The sequence below is a fragment of the Lepisma saccharinum genome, chromosome 22 (genome assembly GCF_977018435.1).
Source record: "Lepisma saccharinum chromosome 22, izLepSacc3.1, whole genome shotgun sequence".
Taxonomy (NCBI): domain Eukaryota; kingdom Metazoa; phylum Arthropoda; class Insecta; order Zygentoma; family Lepismatidae; genus Lepisma; species Lepisma saccharinum.
In genome coordinates, this window is record NC_139250.1 from 6,179,384 (window position 1) to 6,198,231 (window position 18,848).

The 18,848-nt window shown below is 39.1% G+C and overlaps 1 protein-coding gene across 2 annotated transcripts in view; it reads right to left on the reverse strand.

Moving 5' to 3' along the window:
• The window catches only part of LOC146004770 (uncharacterized), a 239,756-nt gene that overhangs the window by 57,809 nt on the left and 163,099 nt on the right, over positions 1-18,848 (reverse strand). The window contains exon 5 of one of the 2 annotated variants that reach the window (XM_083143761.1): positions 16,574-16,962. The exons of the other annotated variant lie outside the window; for it this stretch is intronic. Within the exon in view, the coding sequence (XP_082999887.1) occupies positions 16,604-16,962 (359 nt within the window). The 3' untranslated portion in view covers positions 16,574-16,603. Of the gene's footprint in view, positions 1-16,573; positions 16,963-18,848 lie in introns of those variants that run through there. 2 annotated transcript variants of the gene reach the window in all.

Below are 18,848 nucleotides of genomic sequence, written 5' to 3' on the forward strand. Positions count from 1 at the left end.
CTCCCACAAATATAATTCTAGTCACGCGCCTGCACTATGGAGTACATAGACTTAAAACTGATGCAGAAGTAGTCGAAATGGTCCAAGATGGCGTCGCCTGCGAAAAAGACGTTTGAATCTCTCCCACAGATGTCTCTGCTCGCAGGGAACGAAACGGAATGAAGAGACATGAAAGACATTCGATCAAAGTAGAAAGAGGCAGTTCTATTTCTTCTGCCTTAGTGTTTTGCAAGTCGGTTGCCAGGCAACGAGGGTTCTTTGAACGTCGCAAAGGATGACGAGGCCCATTGCTCTTAACTTAGCCGACTTCACAAGCAATATTTTCTTTCCTGATCCGGGCGGAAAGAGGGGGAAGAGGAGTTGCTGGAGGATAGGGAGCGGAGAATGAAGGAAAAAGCAACGAAGAAGCTCGAGAAGGCAAAGTGAAATATTACCTCTTTAATTTCAATACCTGCAATGTCTTCCCCTTAGAGTTTGCAACTGAGCTTTGTATCATCTCGAAACCTAGTACAGTCAACGGCAATGATAATGGTAAGCAAATTGTCCACCGCTATTTTCATTATTTTTTTATTCTACATCCTGTGTTGTTTTAAGGAATGAAACTATGTTGGTTCGAAGCAGGCATTGTTCTCTGCTTATTGACGTCATTATTTCAATTCATTGCCAACACATTGTGAAATTCAGACCAAATGAAAATGGTGGTGGACAATTCGCCTACTGTTTCTTTCGCCGTTGGGTGTACAGTGCGATGCATAAGTATTACCAAGAAGCAAATTGTCCATCACCATGTTCATGTACTTAGTTTTATCCAGTTAAGCCTTCAAGAAATGAAAGAAAACGTCAAACAAACTGCTGAAACCCTCTACATCAGCATACGTAAAAATTTATCCCTAAAAAACAAGTAGGATGCAAGAAAAAAATTAATGAAAATAGTCATGGACAATTTGCAGAGCAATAATTGTGCATGCCACTGTACAAACATCCATTAAAATTGATTGATTGATTTGCTTTATTTTACTTCGCTATTGGTGCCACTAGGGGATGAGTGATGACATGATGAAATTGATGAATGGACACTCACAAACATCCATGCCCAGGCCAGGATTCGAACCCGGGATCCATGGGGTCGTAGCGCGATTTGCTAACCACTCCGCCGCGGGGCCCGGCTATGCATTACAATTCTAGTCAAGGGCGTAGCGAAGGTAGGAACTGATGGGGGCGTCGGGAGGGGAAGTTGAAAGAGTGTCGCCCCCCTGAAAATTGGCATCGTTAATTTTAAGTTACAAGAAAGGACAAAGTGTGTTATTTTCATTGCTAATAACAGTGTTCGAACAGAATAACCAAAGTAAAAACTGCATTAGATCAAGCAAATGAATAAAAAATACAGAAACCAGGTTGTATTTCCATATTCTACCATTTCATCCAAAAATAAATGGTGCCACAATTTTCAAAAATAAAAAAAAATATAGTTTTAAGTGAGAGACCACACAACATAAACCTTAGGATATGAGAAAAATTTTCCCCTAACGTTTACAGCCTTTTCTTGAATGAGGTATGCAATATATAATGACTGAATTTCAGCACACTAATGCATGAAATGTTAAAAAAAATTTTAAAAAATGAAATAACTGTTGTGCTGGATATTCACTCATATATATTGGATCGAGATATAATAATAATAATGATGATAATCATTTGGAAGACTGGTTTATATTATTTAGTTTATAATGTTTATTATTGTATAATAACAATTATACTTTAATTTTTATCTATTTTATTATTGTTATTATTTCTACTATTCAAGTTCTGGCCCGAAGCCTCCACCCTACAAAAGTTTCTGGCGACGCCCAAGGGGGTGTTATTACATGAATTCCACAATACAAGGTAATTAATAGTGTTGCCCACGAGACTTTGGCCTGTCTCGTCTCGTGGAAATGCAGTGAAATGCTGTCTCGTCTCGAAAATATTCGTTTGTCTCGGGACACATGATCACTCTCGTCTCGTCTCGAATTTTTAAAAGCCTGTCCCGTCTCGTCCCGTGGGCAACACTAGTAATTAAGAATGCTTTCTTAATTTTCATTATTCAAACGTAACATTGCAAGTTGAGCTATGTGCCAATTCGCTATGCGTTAAAGGTTGCCTGCCAGCAGGCGCTAAAATTAATTCATTTCCAAGCTAACGTTTATGTAGTTCTTTCTAGATAAGTCCAGTCCACTTTTGCCCGTGCCTGTACCGGCAACGGCGCCAGGAGGCTGGGTGGCGATGCCCCTTGCAAAAAAGAAAAGCTTTATTGTTAAATGCACTTACAAGCGACCACAAACAAAATAACTTTCTATCAGAAGTCTTCGCGCATGTTCCCCTCCATCGTCCAGCTCCGGCCATAAGGAAGCCCTCCCCTCCTCGCGCGAGTACGATGCACAGGACACGCGGTTCTGGGCAGGTCCTTTCGCTTGTGGTCCCACTATACTCTAAATGTGAATTTTATTATTGTACTACCTGATTGCCCGGGTATTTATTTATCCCAATCTTCTATTAGACAGAAAAATAATGAATTCTAACTATAGTGTAACATGAACTTGGAGTTGAAAGGCATTGGGAGTGTCACTATTCATCTTAACGGCTCCGAAAACTATGGATTCCACACTAATATCGGTCGTTTTACATGTCACCCTCTTCCCACCTCACCCCTAGGGGTGACAGGGGTGTCTTACCTCCACAGTATTTCTTTCCAGATTGTAAGTCATGTGTGTACCAAGGTTGGTCATCGTGAATGTCACCAATTAGCTTAGCGACACCAAAAACTATGGTTTCGACACTAATATCGGTCGATTTCGATTATTTTTACATGTCACCCCTTCCCACCCACACCCCTAGGGGTGTCTTGGAGTCGAATGGCATTGGGAGTGTCACTATTAATCTTACCGATCCCGAAAACTATAGATTCCACACTAATATCGGTCGATTTCGATTATTTTTACAAGTCACCCCTTCCCACCCACACCCCTAGGGGTGTCTTGGAGTCGAATGGCATTGGGAGTGTCACTATTCATCTTAGCGATCGCGAAAACTATGGATTCCACACTAATATCGGTCGATTTCGATTATTTTTACATGTCACCCCTTCCCACCCCCACCCCACCCCTAGGGGTGTCTTGGAGTCGAATGGCATTGGGAGTGTCACTATTAATCTTACCGATCCCGAAAACTATAGATTCCACACTAATATCGGTCGATTTCGATTATTTTTACAAGTCACCCCTTCCCACCCACACCCCTAGGGGTCTCTTGGAGAAGAATGGCATTGGGAGTGTCACTATACATCTTAGCGACCCCGAAAACTATGGATTCCACACTAATATCGGTCGTTTTCGGTTATTTTTACATGTCACCCCCTTCCCACCCCCACCCTAGGGGTGCCAGGGGTGTCTTATCCCCACAGTATTTCTTTCGATATTACGTGTTCCAAGTTTGGTTGAAATCGCTCCAGGCGTTAGAGAGTTATGCCGGAACAAACACACATACGTATATACACACATACATCCATTTTAATATATAGAGAGAAGATTTAGGAATATATGTGACTACTCCCACAAAATATGCTCTCCCTTCTGTCTCATTTTTTTTGGTGACGTCACTGTTCCGAAGACTCAGATCATCATAACAAAAACTAGGCTGATCAGCCACAGAAAGTTCCGGATATAATAGTAGATACTTCTTTAGACATGTCAAGCGAATATCTTCTACGTATCTAGCTGATTATTTATCGATGTCATATATTTTGTTTGTACTAATTGCAAAGTGTATAACTTGGTGGCAATTTTGAGCCTGTGCTGCACCGTTGCATACATTCCGGATAAGCTCCGTTTTTCCTGGGCTTATTTGTCTTAATGATCTCCTCATGCTGTGAACGTTTGGCGGCATAATGCGAACTGCCCGGGATGTTCACCTTGAGTAGCGTCAAAATCTTAATTTTGAATATACAGGGTGACTGGTAATTAGATGTGTTCCCTGAAAGGGGTTAAAGTAGAGACAATTTGCAATATATTTGACCATATGATACCCCGTCCGAAAATTAGTAGTTTTCGAGATAATCGAGTTTCAATTGTTTTTTTAAAAAATGACAATTTTCCACATAAAAAGATGAATTGAGAAAAAACTGCTCATTGTATGGAACTTATTTCAGCGTTTGCTGATAGCTAACAAATAAGTGGTTAGTTGAAAACAAAGTTTTTCCCAAATAACAATCACATGTAAGTAACGGGTGGGTCTAAACTTACAAGTGATGATAAAAAATTGCACTCTTAGTTTACTTGGCAACGTATTAATAAAAAAAATGGTATGACACGAAGCGTACAAATTACGTAAATTACTTCCTTGATTCATCAGCTATCCAACAAGGTACAAATGTTGCTAACATTCACATTTGTGTACAAGAAATAACACTTGATTCATCTTCATTTGAATGGAATCAATGAACAATACAATTAAAGAACATTACACGTCTTGCTCAAAGTGGGCACCTCCGTTACGAATGCAGGCACGCAGGTTTTTACGGGTCATTTGGTCTCGTAACTCGTGATGTGATGGTGGCCTTGACGTGTTGACCAGCTTTTAAGATCCTCTCTTTGAGCTCTTCTTGCGAGTTTACCGGTGCCTTGTCATGTGGCTCCAAATGTAAAAGTCGCAAGGCGTCAAATCGGGGGATCGAGCCGGCCAGGGAATCGGTCCGCCTCGGCCAATCCATTTATTTGGGTAATTTTCATCCAGCCACTGTCGCACGCCCAGGTAGAAGTATGGATCTGCGTAATCAACAATCATTTCATCGAGCCATTTTTCCTGCCCCAAATCTTAAATGGCATCACTTATGAACATTTTTTGCGGAACGGGATGGCAATGTTGTTGGAGGATGTGCCTCTAACTACAAGACGTGACATGATTTACCAGCATGATGACTGCCCAGCTCGATCCCCCGATCGATTTGACGCCTTGCGACTTTTACATTTGGAGCCACATGACAAGGCACCGGTAAACTCGCAAGAAGAGCTCAGGGAGAGGACCTTAACAGCTGGTCAACACGTCAAGGCCACCATCACATCACGAGTTACGAGACCAAATGACCCGTAAAAACCTGCGTGCCTGCATTCGTAACGGAGGTGCCCACTTTGAGCAAGACGTGTAATGTTCTTTAATTGTATTGTTCATTGATTCCATTCACATGAAGATGAATCAAGTGTTATTTCTTGTACACAAATGTGAATGTCAGCAACATTTGTACCTTGTTGGATAGCTGATGAATCAAGGAAGTAATTTACGTAATTTGTACGCTTCGTGTCATACCATTTTTTTTATTAATACGTTGCCAAGTAAACTAAGAGTGCAATTTTTTATCATCACTTGTAAGTTTAACCCACCCGTTACTTACATGTGATTGTTATTTGGGAAAAACTTTGTTTTCAACTAACCACTTATTTGTTAGCTATCAGCAAACGCTGAAATAAGTTCCATACAATGAGCAGTTTTTTCTCAATTCAACTTTTTATGTGGAAAATTGTCATTTTTTTCAAAAACAATTGAAACTCGATTATCTCGGAAACTATTAATTTTCGGACGGGGTATCATATGGTCAAATTTATTGCAAATTGTCTCTACTTTAACCCCTTTCAGGGAATACATCTAATTACCAGTCACCCTGTATAAGCACGGTTATTTCATTCAAAAATAGTTATTACAAACCAGATTACAAGAGATGGAAAGAAAGAAGTTTCGGAAAAGAAACATAGATGTCAGCAAAAGGTGAAAGAATGTAAATAATTTTTTGGATGATAAGTATCGATTTAGTGGAAGTAAATATATGACAAAATGATGCAGAAAAGATGAAAACTATACACAAAAGAAAGATAGCCTAATACATGGAAAGGAAAATGAAAGTGGTTTTCATCCTTCAACAAGATGAAGCGTATAGTCAGTTGTAAGGCGCGTATCATGTACTTGAAGTACTTCCGTACTTCTTTATGTGTGCCTCCTTGAACTTGTAGGTACACCCAACGGCGAAAGAAACAGTAGGCGAATTGTCCACCACCATCTTCATTCGGTCTGAATTACACGTTATGATAACAACGAATTGAAATAATGACTTCAATAAGCAAATAACAATGCCTTGTTCGAACCCACATAGTTTCTTTCCTTAAAACTACAGAGGATGTATAACAAAAAAGTAATGAAAATAGCGGTGGACAATTTGCCTACCATTATCTCTACCGTTGACTGTAAAATGATATAAAGTACTTCTATTTTCCTTTCCATCTATTTTTTTATACATCACTTTCGTCTTTCTTACATCTTTGTATCGTATTTTTACTTTCACTAATTCGATATTTATCCTCCAATAATTTATTTATATTCTTTCACCCTGTGCTGCCATCTATGTTTCTTTTCAGAAACTCCTTTCTTTCCATTTCGTCTTATCGTTTCCAATATGAAATATCTTAAAACAAATAGCCACGGTTATATAATCAAAATTAAGGCTTTGGTGCTACTCAATTACACCTTGGTTTGTCGCCTGCCCCATCATCACTCATCCTCATCTTCGCAATTAGCCAAAAGTTGCAGAAAAGCGACGCTAAATAGCAAAAATCAAATCAAGACGTATTGTGGGTTTTGTATGTACGAATCAATTAACTTTACACAAGTTGTAGGTTAGTTCTCGACAAAATCCGAACAAGTTCGACTTTCGTATATTTCAAAGCAGTATGTTCGTTTCCATCGGCCGCCATGTTGGAGAACGAAGCAGCAAGCCGTGGAAAGAGAAGAGAAAGGGGATCAGTGGCGAACGAAAACAAAAGCATAAAAGGAAAAGGAGGGAAATCAATACTGCAGCACTGGGATAGAACAAGAGCGGAAGAGAGGGGACAAAGAGGGAAAGAGAGGACGAAAGAGGGGGGAGGTGCACGGCGAGAGAGGGCGGACAGTAACAAATGACGAACAGCAACTGGCGTGGGGGTAAGATAAGACCAGAAATGCCATGGAGAGATAAGATTACTGAAGTGGAAAAACAACAAAATCCGAGACATGTATCTACGTTGTGCTTGCGTTCAAATACTGTACCTGCACATTTTCCTGCGGTTAGAATTAATCTGTGCTTTATATAGTTATTTCTAATAATAAAAAGATGACGCAAACCATCATGGGCGTCACGAAGATATCAGATATCAACATGGTTTCATTCTTGTTTAAGAAAGGAAAAATACAGAGTGAGCACAAAGCTTTTCCCTGATTTCAAACTTTTATTATCCAAATAGTATTCTAGATAGATGTTTTTGTTTTGGAAATGGCACCTAAACTTAAAATGTCTTGTGTTAGGCACAGACAAGTTTGTGTTTTCGAAATGTCGGCTAAAATCACAAATTTGTTGCTTTTATCCATTACATTGAATTTAACTGCAACATGTGCCAGTGGCGTCTCGTGGCCTCAAATTTGGCCGGTGCTTATTTTTTAAAGAATTTAACATATAATGACAATTCACATGAATTACAAAAAAAAAAGGTATTCTTTTCTTCTAGACTACAAAACTGGACTTACTTTTTTGAAAGAATTTAAAATGTAATGACAAATTACATGAATTACAAAAAAACGGGTATTTATCTTCTTCTAAACTACAAAACTGGACTTATTTTTTTAAAGAATTTAAAATATAATGACAATTCACATGATTACAAAAGAAACAGGTATTGTTGTGAAACATACCTTTCTACGAACGTTGACTCCTGTTCTTCTGCTCAGCAAATTTTGTTATTACTTTTTCGTTGAAGCCCTCTATGTTTGAAATGTATTCTATCTCTATTGTAAGCAAGTGCCAAGGCATTTGGTCTGTCTTGTCCCATTGCATTTCTTAAGCAGGTTTTAATACCCTTCAATGTACTGCAATATCGTTCAGATTCAGCTGTTGCCACTGGAGTTATTAACACTATGTTTGTCATTTTTACTGTTTCTGAAAAGGTACCCTCTAAATAATTTTAAATAAAAAATGAATGCAATCTACTGATAGAGTTTATGTTTTTCAACTCTTCACTACAATAAAGAACACGAAGTTCCCTCTTTAGTTTTCCCTCTTCTATGAAGGGATAATAAATCTGGGAAGATGCCTCTGTTTAAAGATTGTTCTCTTTCATTATGTCCTCGTAGAGCAAGTTCATGTCGACCACAGAATTTTAAGCAATCGATAATTCTATTTAATATATGCCTATTTTTCCGGACAAACTCATTGTGTCTTGTAATTGACAGCCTACGTCCTTCATCAATTTGTGTTCGAACATCAACCCTGCCAAACTCACTCAAACATAGCGAATAAAAGCCACCACAACACTACAGTACAACACGCGAGATCGAGCGCGACGCGACGAACTAGCCCCGAATCAGCACTCAAATCCATTGCACTCTCCCCTCCTCTCTCTGCTAGCATGTGACCTTCACTGTAGCGTAGGTGGGTGTAGGCCACGCCTTCCTTTGCGACGTGCCCCGGAAAACGATAATTGACATCAATGCCGCTAGGAGCGCTGTCGTATCCATTGCAACAGACGATGAATTTACGTGGGTAAAAATCGCCTTTTAAAAGACTGTGTGATAGTTATGCGTTATGGTGATTGATAATTACGTGAATACGTCCGTTTTTCTTTAGGGGCTAAGCCCCGGAAGCCCCAAGGGACGAGACGCCACTGACATGTGCGCTATTTGTTGCACGGAGAATGTCTAAACGATACTCAGTTTCAGGGCCTCCCCGGTGGCGCAGTAGTAGCGTCGTCGCCTTGTAATCAAGGGGTTCTGGGTTCGGTATTTCATAAAAGTAAATATTACTCAATAAATAAAATTCTCACTACGCCTTTCTGTATCGCGTACATATGACTCGAAGAAATGCAGAGACTGTATGATAGTATACTCTCTTATAATACTGATGCTATGTTTGGATAAAGTGATGGTAGGTCAGCTCCCAGATGTTCAGTGAGCATTGCTCAAATATTTAACGTGCTCCAAGTAATATGCTTTAGATGTAAAATGGAAAATGAATATCCTTATGCATGGATACATTATCTGTGCAGCACATTCGCTATGGACGATGCTGTATACTCCTTCAAAAAAAAAAAAAAAAAAAAAAAAAGGACATTTACGGATTTCTAAAAAATCCTAAAAATGAGGACATGTCCGGATAAAAGAGGACGTCTGGTCATCCTGCCCATGCCCAGCACCAACACCATTTTCATTGCCTCCATACAACCATTCACCTGACCCATCTACGAACTTTTACTTCACGTATACCCTGTCACATCTATCTCTGGAGGAAGGCCGCGCAAAGCGGATGACAAAAAGGGGTGGAAACTCGAGTTGGCATAAGGAAGGTTGGTAACTGCAGTCGCTCCCCATCCACGCAATCCCGTTCCTCTCGCGTGTTCATTGGTGGAGTCGTCTCGCGTCACTACTTGCGCAGACTTGTTTTCGTTCACCTGCTCCAGAGATAGTTGGGACAGAGTATAGGCGTGACACGTATCGTCTCAAAACTTCACACGTGATGCTGAGAAGGGTAGTGTGGACGCTGTAGCGATCTTTTTCTTCGATCTTTCCTTCCTATCGGCTGAATAAAGGAGAAGTGGTGTGCGATCACTGCAACGACAGGTCATATTGCACAAATATTTCAAAGTTGAAGCAGAGCCGTAGCTGGAGAGGGGCTGACTCCCGGGCGCGCATTTTCTTTATCCAGTCAACTTGTGAATGCGGTTTCATTTCTTGCTCTCTGATTGGCTGTTGGAAAGTTACGGTGCTGAGATTGTGAGAATATCTTGTTTCCGTTGTACGTTAGGTTAGATTAGAAAGCAGCAAATTTGCGCTAAAAATAGGAAATAAGACATTCTCAAAATCACAGCACCGTAACTTTCCAACAGCCAATCAGAGAGCAAGAAACGAAACCGCATTCACAAGTTGACTGGAAAAAAATTCCGCCTCCCGGGCACCGAACAAACAAAAAAGAGAGAGAGGGGGAAATCGCTTGAAAATTAGTAAATGTCGTGACGTCACGTGAATGAGTTGGCAATTTACAAATAAATACATACACGCTAGGGATGGCCACAATATCCGAATTTAAAATTACTCGACATCCGTTAATCTGGATGGAACAGATTTGATTAAGGATTTGTGGAAAATCCGTACAGTGAAATACGAAAAGGACAAATAAAAGAATATGTGGGTAGCCCGTAAAACTGATAAACCATATAACTGTCCGGATAAAGCAGACATTCGGATATCCGAATAATCAGGACATGAGAATATTCGATATTCAGATATTTCAAATTCGGTTAGAAAATTATCAGATATCCGGATAGAATTTTGTCGGGATTTGGCCATCCCTAAACACACACATTTTCTCGCTTCTCACAATACAATGGTGTCTCAAAGAGTCATATCAAGATCTTTTTCGTATACTTAGAAGGGTGCAAAATGGTCATGTGTGCCAAAGCACCCCTAAATTTTACTCAATCAATCAATCAGTCTGCCAAAAGTAGCAGAAATGCGAAGTAAAATAAACGAAATGAATCAATATAAAATACTTACATGGAATGTATAATCAGTATTAACATTTGTTTATGATTACATAACTGTTTACAGTATCAGAGTAAAGTAAAGAAAACAGGAAACCTTAAATGTGGCCATTTATTTTTTTAAAAAAGTACCAGTAAAATAAGACATGCCAAAATAAATTATATGTATGATGACAGCCATGGGATGTACCTACAACCATTAATACTCAAGAATGCAATTATTAATCTTCCATCTTTTTACTGATATGAAGGTTGCCATCCATGACATGAACTCTAGAACAAGGTATCTGCTGATCTTCCATTAATGGCGAAATAAGGACCACTCAATATTCTCTACATTTCTTACAACTATCTGTTTTACACAAAAGTATATACATAACATGGACAACTGTACTAGACATATCACAACACTACATATTGGAGCTTCTAATCAATGTTGCTTTTCAATATAAATTACAAATCTTTCACATTTTGTGTGAAAAAGTTCAACTAGCATTTTATATTCAATCAAAACAAAATACAATTTTTCTCCTTATAATAAAACAAAATATTATTCTAAAAATCCATGTTAATCAGTGAAAAAAATCTATTCAACACTAATTGACAGTAAACTATTGTCAAAAGAAAATATGGAAAGTGTGAGCACTTTTCATATATCTTATATCACCAAGCAATAAAGATATGCATATCAATGAAATTTAGATTGTTACAGTCTCTTTCTTTTTTTTTTTAAATGTTTTTAATACTTGCACTTACAATATTCTTTACTGTTTTGGAATTGGAAGTATTATTGACAAATAACATCATAAAGTGGCAGGTTGAGATATTGTATGCTTCCCAATATGAAAATATAAAATTACCATGCTTATGCCAATATATTAGGCACTTCTATAATAGAGGACACATATACAGGGTGTTTCTAAAGGTCGTTTACAACGCTTGGGAGGTGATTCCTCACACGAAAACAAGCAAAAAGTCTAAGTTCCATTTTTACGACAGAGGCTTCGTTTCCGAGATAGGAGCCTCGCAAAAGGTGACAAAGTGAACGTCACACTTAACTGGGACGAATACTATCACAGATAGAGAGGCGGTTCCAAGGGAATCATAAAGGAATCGTATGTGCTCAGTCCGGAAGTCACTATGAAAAGTTCACTGCACGCATGCGCAATGGAGTCCTCAAAGGAATTGGGGATTTCCAGCAACAACAATGCATGGAAAAGGTATGTAACGCAGCAAGAAGGACCGTGACAATGAGAAATGCGTTCAAGACAACACATCCCGACCTCAAACATCAAAACATGAGCACCGAACACAAAATCCGAAAAGTTGAGCACGGTTGCATACCCCAGTTACACGCGAGGAATGAACGAATCATGTCATGTGGCATACGAGAGACAGGAGGAGGGAAAGAAAAACACAATATCAGATGATTGCGACAACGTGTATTTTTACACGCGACAACTACGTAATATCCCCCCCCCCCACACACAACAAACAACAAATGCTACAATATCTTACGCACAGACAGTCCGTGTCACTGTACACCAACTGAAGATGTCACTTTCACCACACAAAGGGGGTGGGGAGCAATACCAAAAGTGTTCGCACGCGATCATTGTGACGTAAAAGAGACCAGTTTTGGAAGCGCTGCACAGGCAAGTCTGGCTCTCGTAGTCTACGTTTGACCTTCATGACTGCTGTTCCCGCGAGAGGAGCTCGAAGGGTTGGTTCTCTCCGGCAGTCGTCCCAATCGTGTTGCAGGTGCTGGGATATGATCAGCAGTTCGCTCTAGGTTGTCATACGCATTGAAGAGTACTAGTATGTTGCATTGAAAGAAGTTGACGTGGTGGAGTGGGCAAGTCAAGTATCGCAACAATTGGTCTGTGGTGTTCGTACGGTGATACGGCCAATTTGTGCAGTGTGCCAGTGTTAAACAAAAACAATACTTTGCAGTTCCAGCTCCCTTTTACACAGATGGCTGCGTATACGACCCAGCAGCTAGCAGACATGCATCTCATGTATGGGGAGGCACGTGGTAATAGCCGTGAGGCAAGGCGTCTTTATGGAGAACGCTTTCCACATAGACGTTGCAACTGTCCCCGGTGTGGAGCAGTTTGTTGCAATATTTTAAATAAAAATAACTTTTCAAATGTTACTTAACAAAATTAGTATATTCCAATTTCTACAGTCACTATAGTAACGAATAACAAACAAAATAACATCAAAATTGAACAGAGTAGCACAACAGAATTTTCTTCATTCTTTTCAGATTATGCTCACAACTAAATAACAAAATATGATTGTAAAATGTCTTTGAATTAAAGAACTGTTGCAACGTTTACCGTCTCACACCTTCTTTCAGGTAGTGGACAGTCGACTGCGTGAAACAGGGTCAGTGTTACCACCGCGACAAGAAGTTGGAAGACCCCGAAGTGTACGCACACATCAGTTTGCAGAAGGTGTGTTAACAGCGGTCGCAGAACATCCTGGCACCAGTACGCGAGTGCTCGCTCGGGCACGAAACACGTCTCATGTGAATGTTTGGCGAGTGTTGTCAGATGAAGGAATGCACCCTTTTAAACTGCAGAAAGTACAAGAACTGTTACCTCGTGACTTTCGCCCTCGTATGGAGTTTTGCCAATGGTTGTTGCATCAGCTGGACACAAACCCTCACTTCGGGGCAAACGTATTGTGGACAGATGAAGCCATTTTCACCAGGATGGATGTCTTCAATAGTAGAAACAGTCATGTATGGGACTTTGACAACCCACATGCACTTTTTGTGGCCCCTCACCAGCACAGGTTTTCAGTGAATGTGTGGTGCGGGATAGTACATGATCATTTAATTGGACCATACATTCTCCCTGTTCGCCTGAATGGTCGCACGTATCATGCATTTCTTAGTGAGGTTCTGCCTGAACTGTTGGAGACCGTACCTTTGGCACTGCGGCAAGAAATGTGGTACCAACACGATGGTGCACCAGCTCATTTCGATCGTAATGTACGACATTTCCTGCATGACGTGTTTCGCAATAGGTTCATTGGTAGGGATGAGCCTGTGCCTTGGCCACCGAGGTCGCCAGATCTCAACCCTCTCGATTTTTTCTTCTGGGGAGAAATGAAAACCCTCGTATACGACACACCTGTCACATCAGCTGAGGACCTCGTTGCTCGCATCAACGTCGCCGCCGCGACGGTAGCAGATACACCTGGCTTGTTTGCTCGTACTCGACAATCCTTGATTCGTCGCTGTCATCTCTGAGTAGAAGTAAACGGCAGACATTTTGAAAACCGTCTGTGATTATTGCCCTCGGCAAATACCAGTGAGAACACTTTTGGTATTGCTCCCCACCCCCTTTGTGTGGTGAAAGTGACATCTTCAGTTGGTGTACAGTGACACGGACTGTCTGTGCGTAAGATATTGTAGCATTTGTTGTTTGTTGTGTGTGTGTGTGGGGGGGGATATTACGTAGTTGTCGCGTGTAAAAATACACGTTGTCGCAATCATCTGATATTGTGTTTTTCTTTCCCTCCTCCTGTCTCTCGTATGCCACATGACATGATTCGTTCATTCCTCGCGTGTAACTGGGGTATGCAACCGTGCTCAACTTTTCGGATTTTGTGTTCGGTGGTCATGTTTTGATGTTTGAGGTCGAGATGTGTTGTCTTGAACGCATTTCTCATTGTCACGGTCCTTCTTGCTGCGTTACATACCTTTTCCATGCATTGTTGTTGCTGGAAATCCCCAATTCCTTTGAGGACTCCATTGCGCATGCGTGCAGTGAACTTTTCATAGTGACTTCCGGACTGAGCACATACGATTCCTTTATGATTCCCTTGGAACCGCCTCTCTATCTGTGATAGTATTCGTCCCAGTTAAGTGTGACGTTCACTTTGTCACCTTTTGCGAGGCTCCTATCTCGGAAACGAAGCCTCTGTCGTAAAAATGGAACTTAGACTTTTTGCTTGTTTTCGTGTGAGGAATCACCACCCAAGCGTTGTAAACGACCTTTAGAAACACCCTGTATAGAAAGACTATTTGTGTTATCAATATTTCGGGGTCACACTGAAGGAAACAAATTAATTTTAAAAGTTACGAACTGTAAGCATTTTGCCAAATGATGAGAACATGAAATAAATACGTTCAATATCAAACCAGTAATTGTTACTAAAATACCATAAGACTTATAATGAATATTTATATTCACCGCATTCTTTGTATCAATCTAAATTCCCAATACCAACTTGCTTTTTCAGTTTCTTTCCCATAATTTGCATGCATAATTCTTCCTGCATGCAATCCTCAGTTTTTGGAGGAAAACAAAGAAGACATTCCAGTCACTTGTGTTCAAACCTAACAAAAGCGAAATTTAGCGGAACACAGGAACATCAAGTGCCATCATGGTAAAAAATATTTTTACTTACAAGATTTTACAATACCTGTAACCTACATCCTAGTAATGGTATCTATAAACACAGAAACGCACAGTAAAAAGAAAGAAAAAATCTCGGCCCAAAAAATCCATACAAATTGTGGAACACAATACATATAGAGCTGTACTCTAATACATAGAATACTTGTGAAAATTAACTCACGCTTTCATTTAACTATACATAACAATAAAAATATTTCAGTTTAAACATGAAAATAGAACAATATGGGACGCACAAATATCTGATCACAACTACCAAGAAATTCTATTATAAAAGACTGTGGAAGGGAAAGAGCCAGAAGGATTAAAAATTTAAATAATTATGTGACATAGGGCCTCCCCGATGGCACAGTGGTAGTGTCATTGCCTTGTAATCAAGGGGCCCCGGGTTCGATACCCGGTGGAGGTACATAGTGGTTCGGATCACACTTTAAACTGTAGGTCCAGTCCCGATTAGCCTTACTGTGCATAAAGTGGACTTAAAACGCCAGATCAATCAATCAATCAATCAATTAAGTGACATGAAACACTGTTAAACACCTCCAAACTTTGTCACATCCTCGAATATGAATGGAAGACACCTTTTCTCCCCTTTGCAGCGAGTTTCTGGCCAAGCTGTGAAATATTTAAGTATTTTGCCTGATGAGAGCATTTTTCTCTCATTCATAGCTGGAGGAACTGTGCAGGCTTTATTCTGGTGAATATTTTGAGAATGAACAATAATGATCCTGCAAAACACTAGTACAGCAGTTCTTAAAATGTGGTCGCAGGAATCCAGAGTGTCAACAAGACCTCACAGGTGGTCCGCAAAGATTGGCACATGGCATTTAATCTTCCATATCATCAGGGGTTATTCAGGGTGGCCCAAAAGTCACCCAGGGATTCAGGGAGAATAACTTGAATTACTGAACTAATATGGAATTCGTTTTGTCAGATGCAAGAAAACCAGAGTAGCGGAAAGTAGATTGTAATTAACAAAATTAAATGCTCCACGGCTATAAAATTGAAATTAATAGCACAACAGCCTCCCTCCCTCTCCTGGAGGTCTACAAAATCAAAAGAAATTTAAATGGGTCCTTGGTAAAATTAAGGTTTAAGAACTGCTACGTTAGAATGAAACTTCTGGTTGGTCTCATGCACAACTAAACCTTGATACTGAAAGGTTTTTAACTGTTAGCGTGGAGCTTCAAAAGAAAGCTTGCACATGCTGCTTCGGCACATTTTACACCTGCAGTCACAGTTGCACTGTTTATATCTAAGTCCTTCCAGCTCCCTTTTATATACGCTGTACACATTTACTTGAAATCTAAGTCCTTACAATGAAACCATAGCAGCCAAGAAAGACAAAGGCCATGAATCTCTGCTCCAATAACATTTGTACAAATACAGTGGAACCTCGATTTTACGTTTTTCAGAGGACCAAGCTCAAAAAACTTAAAATGTAAAATCGAGGGAAAATTCATAACGTTTTGCTATGTTGGAACCATCAACATTTAATGTATAATGCGAGAAAATGTAATACCGGGAAACGTAAAATCGGGGTTCCACTGTACTAACATGAGTATCAGAAGCAATGGCATTATTAATTTACAGCTGTGAATTGCTGTATTCTTCCGGCGGCAATTTCAGATCATCAGGCGACTGTTTCGTGTGTAAAAGAAGATGCGTTTTGAGATTGAAATTATGGGTGAATTTTCGGGAGCAGAAGTTGCACTTGAACCTCGGCTCCACTCCGCACTCGTACCTCCGATGCCTCATGAGAGCTCCTTTGGAGGAGTAGAACTTAAAGCAGCCGTCGCACTGGAAAGACTGCACTATATTTGATTGTGAACTTGAATCCTGACCTGTCAAGATTTCCGTCAATTCCTGAGCACTAACATCCTTGTCGATGTTCTCTCGTGACCCAAGGAGGCCCAGTGTGGCCAGCTGCTTCAAGTGAAGCAAGCCTGCAAAAGAATTGCAAGAAAGCGAGTTATCAACACACTCTGAATACTGACAGGCTTTAGGTGTCCTCTACACAAAGACAATAGAAAAACAGTTTACGTACCAAACCAGTTTTAGTGTACATTTTGCAACACTGTGTGCCTCTTTATTGATTTGTTTTATTTTACTTCACTTTTCTGCCACTTTTGGCTAAGATGAGGATGAATGTTGATAAGATGTAATGGATATAGGGACAATGACAAACATACATGGATGACACAACATGAGCTTACAGAAGATTATACCGGCTATGAGTCCAGACATCAGAGCATCACTGGTCTGCAAAATGCAGTTAAGAGTGTACTATGTGGGAGGTTCATATTTAGTTGTCTGCAGAAAGGGTCACCCCTTGCATGCCCCTCTTCATTTGAAACTGGGAGAGAGAATAAAATCAAGATTCTGGGGAAATTGTACACTTCTGGGTTGTAACAAGTTCATTCAATTTCAATATGATCACTACAACCCAGAAGTGTCAGTGACTGTACACCTACTTTACTGAGATGTACTTATTAATAAGTTAACACTATTTTAAAATACATATCCAATAACAAAACAATGTACATAAAGGTTTAATTGCTTTATTAAACATTACAGTTCAATACAACAAAATTACAAGGTTTCACTTCAAGAATATTTATTATCACTATTGTAAAATAATTGTTTATTAATGAAATATGAACATTGTAATAATTATCCAATTTATTACATGTATTACTCAATATTAATGTTCACTAAATTTCATTCATCTCTAACGAAACCCTTAGTTTTACATAAACAGAATGAAAAATTGCTAAAACATTTTAAAACTGAGGAAATATTAATTAAAATGATGATGTCCTGATTTACAATATATTCCTATTAGTAACTCAACCATTTGTTAATTTAATTTATGTAAAATTTTCAATAGTTCTCTTCTTTAACTAAAGGAATTAAATCAGGAAATGTGATATTTTTGGTAAATCTCCATCCATTCCCTACTTCAATTCACAGATGGGAATATATTTGTACATTCCTCTTCAGAAAAAAAAGTGGCATATTCACCAGAGCAAATACCACTTTATATGAACAGGAGTGTGCAACTAGTCTTGAACTATTTCTGAATCAAGAAGTTGTTAATTCTTAGCTTGTTGAGGTGTGCCAATAGGGCATATTTGTAGGACAATAAATATATGCATACAATCATAATAGTATGTGATTGCTTCAGGGTGGCTACAAACAAGCAGAAATGAAATTCCCTGACTTTCCCAGGTTTTCCAGGACAAAATTTACATTTTTCCCTGACAATTACAAACTAAAATAAATTGATGTTTTTGCAAATGGAAATAAGAAACTCATACAGATCCAGGTATGGATTTGTTAAGTACCAATATTATCTTCTATGAAATTGACTTAATTTCTCTATGATTTGAATTCAAACAGCAAAATAGTGAATTTGGAAAATTATTACAATTCACAAGCTAGAGGATTACAGAATTTTATCATACGCAGTAAGTTTAAAATAAAATACTTGATTATTTTTAAAGTTACGACTAAATGAGATAAGAGTGAAGAATGACTGATTAAGAAATACAATTTGTAATTTATCAGTCTTCTTATACATTCTCGATATTATATGTTGATAATATATATGTAACTCACTGTTACTAATGCAATAAATTACAACTGATATTCTTGTTTTATTTATGCCTAATCGGTAGGGACCTTGATTTTTTGTTATTTTTTTTCCAATTGGTGTATTTTTTATTTTTTACTATTCGGTCTTATTTTTACCAAAATTCACATTTTCATTTTGGTGCATTTTCAGGCAAATATCTGAAATTATACCTTCATGGTGTTTTTAAACTACTGT